This window comes from Pundamilia nyererei, unplaced genomic scaffold, assembly GCF_000239375.1.
Source record: "Pundamilia nyererei isolate P.nyererei 1_Seehausen unplaced genomic scaffold, PunNye1.0 scaffold00111, whole genome shotgun sequence".
In the NCBI taxonomy this organism is placed as follows: domain Eukaryota; kingdom Metazoa; phylum Chordata; class Actinopteri; order Cichliformes; family Cichlidae; genus Pundamilia; species Pundamilia nyererei.
The window spans coordinates 710430-717873 of NW_005187512.1; the positions used below are offsets into that span (position 1 = coordinate 710430).

Sequence of the window (7444 nt, forward strand, 5' to 3'; positions counted from 1 at the left end):
GAAATGGTTTATTGAATAGTGAATTCTGAGAACTCCTAACCTAAAGAGAACTATAGCTATATTTAAGTGGTAGAGTTAGCTTCCATATCATCTTTCAATAGAGAGTAATATCCTGTGCATTTAGCACGCACTGAATCATAAGTAGACATTTAGAAGACTAATATAAGATAAGATAAGATAAGACTTTATTGATCCCACAATGGGGAAATTTTTGCATCCTTGGTCAGGTCGTCTGGTCGTCATCATGATGTCTGTGCAGGACAAACGTGGATTGTACTTTATTATCTGAAAAGTATGATAAAAGAATGCTGGTTAAACAGATCTTATTGCCACATTAGAAAGACTGAAACAAGTTTCAAGTAATGTTCGATCTTATTTGCATGATGAATTTTATTAACAGCTTACTGGTTGAAAACTCATTTTGATACAGGAGGGAACTGCCGGTCCATAAGAGGGAAAACATACCTGTGCTATATCTGCCAGGTTGCTGTATTTAGTCATTTCATATGGTGGGCTAATTAGGTTTAAACTTTCACAGTGTTTCAGTTTGTTAAGGAGGAATTCTAGAGAATCTATTAGCTGTCAGAGTCAGATTGTGTACAAATTTCCTTTGTTGCTGATGTTTGCTTCACTGTATAATCCAGCTCATGCTACTACGGTAATTACATTTTTGCATGAGTATATTTGTCAGCAAGTGAAAAATATAGTAGTGTATTTCTTAAAGTAAAGATAATTTTGGTTGAATCAGTAGTTTTTAGTAGTATTAGTGAATTCTTACTAATAACACTTGTTACACTGGGGTGTGCCAAATGTGTGTGTTGGGGGATATCTGGGTTTATACAGTAGCTATTAAATATATGGATGTTAGGTAAAATGCAACGTATGTTCTGTCATAATCAGTTGTTTTTCAGTCATATATTTTGCACTACATCACTGAATTACTCTGTGTGGAAAGCAATTTCTTACAGTACTCAATAAGTTACTTTTGCAATAATAAGCTGGTCTGAGAGGCATTGTCACTACTCCTTTTGTTAATGGTCTAAGATCAGGCTCTGGCTGCTTGGCTGGGATCAATATGCACTCAGCTTTAAAACCACTCTGGATTTGTCACTGCTAACTTTGTGCTGGCATGCTGTCAATGCAGATATTTGCAAAGTCATATTAGCAGCACCTACAGTATACCAGGCCTGGGCACAGTTTGCACTTTACAAAAGTTGCAGACTCAACTTTTCAAAAGTTACCGACTTCCCTAACAATTTCCTCATCCCTTCTGAAGTCAGCTAACTGTAGAATGAGGATAAAAGGGTAATGTCAGGAACTGCATTTCTTTATTCTTTTTTTTCTTCAGTTGCCATTTCCAGTTGAGCTGTGGCTAGGGTTGGAAAAGTAATGTATTACATATGTAGTCCCAATCAAAAGTTTAAGACCACTTGAAAAATCGCGAAAAATCCTATTTTGCCTGGTTGGATCTTAACAAGGTTCCAAGTAGAGCTTCAACATGCAACAAGAAGAAATGGGAGACTAAACATTTTTTTCAGCATGCAATTTATTGAACACAATGCTTAAACTAAAACAGGCTGTTTTTACTCAACAGTTTGATTCTCAGATGACTGAAATTCTGCAAAGAGAAACTCAAGACCCCATCACGCGTAAATCAGTACTAGCCACATTACTTTGAACTGCATTATCAAATAGATTAGCTATGTGCTGTACTGAGAAATGTTAGGTAGACTTCATTGAATTACTTTCAGTGTTTCGTGGCTGTGAAACTTAAATAATTTTATTGAGAACATGAGGTGAAAACTGATTAATGCACATTTGTAAATTAATTTTTACATGTTTTTACACTGAAAGGCCACCTGTCCTAGAGTGGCCCATATGCTGTGAAGTGATTGCTCTTATACCACCCATCCATTTTCTTCTCAGGGGTCATCCCAGATCAGTTTATTAACGCAGAGAAATTCATGCCTACAGTCAATTTACCCATTATCCTGAGATGCATACCCTTGGACCAGGGGAGGGAGCTAGGGTACAAACAAATAGAACCTATGCAGGGATGTGGTGAATATGTAACCTCAACCCCTTTTGGATTTGAATCCAGGATCTTTTTGATTTTGCCGCTGTCATGATTCGTCTTTGATTTAAGAAAAAAATCTGCATGCGTTCATTGGAACCATGATATCTTTTCAGGATAGCAGTCCAATCATTTTTAACAAAGTAATCAGAAGTGGAACCTCTAAATTTTGCAGACTTAAAAGCAAAAGTAGCACAAAACCTAAAGGCAATGAATCTGATCACAACAGTTAAACTAATCAATATCAAACTACATGATCAAGTAAATGGACTCTTACATTGTTTTGGGCCAAGAAAAATGTTTGTGAAGACTAAGGATTTAATATGAAGATGATGTCAAATGTAACTTGCTTTCACATGGTGTGGGGTTTTCTTTTGGAAAAAAAAAATGTTCTACCAACTTCCTTACTAATTATTGAATATTTGTCAGTAATGTGTTAAGAGAAATCAAAATAGTGCTAAAACTGCAGGATACAGCCACTGATTCCAGAGTACCTTTGGATGTTTAACACATTTATTCGCTCCAAAACAGGCCTTCTTGCCCTAGTCGGAAGTAGGAAAGAAGGATGTACAATCATGAGCTGGAAATGCTGTGCAATTGTCAAATGGAACAAACTTTTATTTTGTGCTCACATTTTACTCGAAACCACACTCATTAGAATTTAAATTGTATTTAATTTGTCTCACTGAGCAGTACCTCAGCTGAAATTTGAGTTCGTGCATACGGTTTTGTGGACAAACGGCTGGACTACATTCTAGTCTCGGCACTCATCAGAACATGCAGAGCAGAGGATTTGTCTGTGCCGGGCCTGCTCTGTTGGAAGCAGGGTGGCTTTTTCTGCTGAGGGGATTACAGTAGTTTCATGTTTGTTTAATCAAAGGAAAGAAATAATGGTGCAAAATTGACTTTGTTATACTGTGAGATCTTAAATAATTGAACTTAATTCTAGCATCAAGTGGCAGCCAAAGAGGTTGTGCTATGTCTCTGTTCAAGTGTCTTAATTCAGCCTTTAATTAGGCCTTTGAGATTACAGTTAGACAGCGGGGGCTGAGAGGGCTTTTCTGCTTCTTCTGTGTTGAACCTTGTGTGTGAAGCTCTCAGATGATTGCAGTGTTCAGTACCAGCCTCCAAACCAAAACAGTACTTTTCTGTCTGTTTTTCTCCCTCTGTCCCCTGTTCTTATTCTTTAAGAGCCACTGGCAAAATCAGTGCGACTAGACGAATACATGTTTCTCCTGGCTGTGCCCTTTGTGCGCCTTTGTTGGCTGCCAACTAAATCAATATTGTATGAACAGCAGGGTGACCTGAGCCTGCGCTAACACACCTGTGATTTGTCTATTATCTCAAGTCTAAAAGCCACTTCTTGTCAAGATTCTGTTATCTTCCAGAGCCGCGCAGTTCAGTGTGCATCTCTGAAAAGGTTTTCTATTTTTCTGACCGGTCAATTTAATTTAAAGTAATAGATTGAAATTGTATTTTGTTATTGTTTCTGTCTCACCAGTTGGCATCTGTTTCTTTTTTTAAGTCACAGAATGTCAGTTCAACTCAGCCTTCTGACATTTAAGCTCCCCTTGTTTTTGTGCCATAGCAATGTTTATGTGTGCTACTTTGCTTTTGCTCCGTGTAAGCAATCGAACCGAGCGCTCTTTCCAGGCAGAAGAGGAGAGGGAGGACTAGAAGAGGTTGCTTTCCTCTCATTATCTGTGTCTTGCCTTTACCTTGACCTGAGCTCACCACTGTTTTTATTACAGGCCCTGTCTCTGAGCCAATCGGGAAGAATAAGAACAAAGCACAAAGTCAATTCAGCTGGAGTGGGACACAGTAACGAGTGGCTGTGTGTGAATGTGAACACACACACGTACACACTGAACTACAAGGGTGCAGAGAACGTTCTTGTTTGTCACTACCTTTAGGAGCTGCATGCAGAAGTGATTTAGTGTTTAAATTACAGGCTTGGCTCCATGTGAATTATCTGGCGACATCATGCTTTTATACAAGAAAGTAATTAAAAAGATTAAACTCACCAAAAAAAAGGCAACAGATAGCTGGCAAAAGTCAAATTTTACCATCCACACTCTTACCACAGGGCTCTATCCACTTTTAAAGTAGGATTTTTTTTACATCTTGTTATTGCCAAAAGTTTTGAGAATGACCCAAGTTTTGATTATCACAGTTTGCAGCTTTAGTTTTTGTGATGCCAATTTGCGTAAACTCCAGAATCTCAAGAAGAAACAAACAAACAAAAACAATTTATACTGCAGTTCAGCACTGCAACATGAGCACCTGTTAGCATCATTTCAGGGATCCTCTCATTTACACAGGTGCTAGTGGACAAGGCTGGAGATCACTCTGTCATGTTGGTTGAGTCTGAATAGCAGACAGGATCCTTTAAAAGGAGAGTGGTGGTTGAAATCATTGTTATTTTTCTCTGTTCACCATGGTTATGTGCAAAAAAACTTCATAACTTTGCATAAAAAGGCCTTGTCCAGAAAGGCTGTTGCTGCCAGTAACACTGCACTCAAATCGACAATTTACCGAATTATTGAGAACTTTAAAGTAAAGAGAGAGGTTAAATTGTTGTGAAGAAGGCTTTGGGGCACCCAAAAATGTCCAGAAAGTGCCAGGACTGTCCCTTAAAGATGATTCGATTATAGGATTATGGCATCACCAGTGCAGAGCTTGCTTTGGCATGGAAGCAGGCAGGTGAGGGTTGGCACTTTGCAAGTTTGATTCAGACTCAATGGGCCAAACCAGACACTTGCTTCAGGCCACAGTGGGTGCTACGTTCCCCTAAAAAGGTCCAGGGGATTAGGGAAAGTAACAAAAGATGTCCAGGTTGGAAAAAAGACAAGGAGGCAAAATGGTTAAATTAACAGGTTTTATTAATGTTTCTATTAGTAACTAAACTAAAAGAGACGGACAAGCCGCTATCACCTTTTAAAGAAAGAAAACACCAAAACTCAGGTGTTGGTTGATAAACTGAAAATAAGTCAAAAAGGGTTAGTACCAAAACACACTCCTCTCCACAGAGCAGGAGCAATCAATCACCACACACACAGCTCACTAGCTGCAACACAACATGGCTCTCTGGCACTACAGCTCACCTTTCTCTGGCCTTAAGTATTCCTGATTGTTAATGGGAGTGAGCTGTACAAAAAAGGTGGCACCTAAGGCAGGAGAGGTCAATTTCACAAGTAACAGTGGTCACATCCACTGTAGACTGCAGTTTGGTCTCTTGGTTTCTCAGTGATGATCTTTGACATGAAGGTCAGTGTGACAGACGATGATATGTGCTCTCTGTGCAGGTTTGAAACCATGCGGTGAAATCACAGATGCGCATGCGCAAGTGGTCAGAACAGGATCTCTAGGAAAAGATCTAAAAATAACAACAGCAGTGCTGAAAGCAGTGCAACAATGCCCAAGATGACCTTAATTTGCATTAGGAAGCGGGAGTGGTCTTCATATGGACATTTGACTTTGACATGGACAGTGCTACACCTGTCAACACAAATGGTACATTACACTATTTTTCTTACATTTGTAACACACACTTTCATATTTGTTGGTTGAGACATTTTAGTTATCCATAATGACTTTGAGAAGCTAATGGGTTTCTAAGAAATGCACATTGAAAGAGTCCTTGGCTGAGGCGGTCTTTCCTCGTGTTCATACTTCTGCTGTGAATAAATCTCCTGTAATGTACTTGCAAGATGGAAAAAAAAGTTTGTCTTCATTCTGTGTAAAAATGTGTAAAGAGATTGAGCTGAAAAGCTGAAAGAATAATATTCTACAATTGGTTGAACAAATTATTTTATTTCTGCTCTTCTGCTAGAGTTTGAATTACAGGATTAAACATCCCACAGAATGAGGACATCATTTACATTTCTTTCTTTAACTTTGAACAACATGGGGAACAAGAAGATTCTGCGTCCTTTAAAAGTCCTGATAATTTTAACAGTGACCCTCTCATTGCACGGATACAATCCTGACCAAACACTTTCTTTGCAACTGTTGGGAAATGTGTCGTGTTTGAGTGAGCGTTCTCTTTGAAGAATGCATTAGCTTAAGCTCACTTTTGTCCAAGAAGAGGGAAACAAAAGAAATTAGTTAAACAAGAGATATCAGTTCAATCAGAAACTAAACAACTGTTATGATTGGGAATGATGGGAATGATTCAGAGCTGCAAGATGCCTTGATTTTCTTCCAAAGAGATGAGTGATTTGTCCTTTCCTGTGTTTTATTTTTTCATTGCCATTTCTCTGCTTTCTTATCCATTTTAGCTGCCTTCTTGCTTCCTCCCCACACTGTTTTCTTTCTGCCTCTATCCCTCCTACAACTCACTTTGTCTGCATACATTTACTCATCTGGAACATTGTGAACGACAATGTTTGAGGATTAGTGTGTTTATATACAGTATGCATGTCTCAGTGCTGTGTGCTGAGCAGGTCCATTGCAGTAGATGAAGATTAATGTCTTGCTTGAAGGGCACCTCAGCATTATTTTCACAAGTTGTCATCAAGAAATTGCTGGTTTTCTGTTATGTCTCTTTGATATCAAGAGTTTTCAAAAACCAAACTTGACACATCTTTGCTTCTTCTCTTTCTCTTTTTGTCTTTACAGCATGCAAGTGTAACAGCCATGCCAACGTTTGCCACGTCAACACAGGAAAGTGCTTCTGTACCACCAAGGGCGTCAAGGGAGACCAGTGTCAGCTGTGAGTGTGCCAACCCCGATCTAACTTGTCTTGAATTATTAGACAACCCGATCAAATAAAACGTATTTAATCAGTCACTTTAATACTTTAATATATGATATATGTATACTGACAACAAGAAGTGGACTGGAGAGAACACTCAGTGATGTTTCAATGTGCAAAGACGCTTCATCGTAACACCGAATCCATTTCAGGATTGTAAATTTGCCGATTATTGCGTAAGTTTTGGATTACGCCGAAATTAGGTTGATTCAGGATTTGATATTTTGGGTGATTGGAAAGCTAGAATAGTGTTTACAGAGTGCATGGGTTGTGTATGCATGCTTTCCCTTGACTGCCAGACTGCACCGCCGCAGCACTACAATATCCTAAATGGCTTGGCGGACCACTGCGCCGCGGAGACAGACTGAAAACTGCTGCATCAATAAATCTAGCAGGCGAGGGTAGAAAGCAGAGCTGGTGAGTGCTCTGGTGTTTGTGTGGTCTGCCATGTACAACATGCAGCATGATGAGACAAGACAACCCCGGCTGGGACAGATTTCTTTCCCTTATTCTTAAAGTATAATAGCATACCTCAGATTATTTGAGGTCATCTAAGTGAGTGTGTTTGATAATTTGCCACCAGTTATATATTTTAATATTTATATATATATTTT

The 7444-nt window shown here is 39.0% G+C and overlaps 1 protein-coding gene across 1 annotated transcript in view; it reads left to right on the top strand.

The window, feature by feature from the left end:
- The window catches only part of LOC102206599 (attractin-like protein 1), a 316533-nt gene that overhangs the window by 117634 nt on the left and 191455 nt on the right, over window positions 1-7444 (top strand). The window contains exon 22 of the mRNA XM_013912991.1: window positions 6695-6788. Within this exon, the coding sequence (XP_013768445.1) occupies window positions 6695-6788 (94 nt within the window). The remainder of the gene's footprint in view (window positions 1-6694; window positions 6789-7444) is intronic.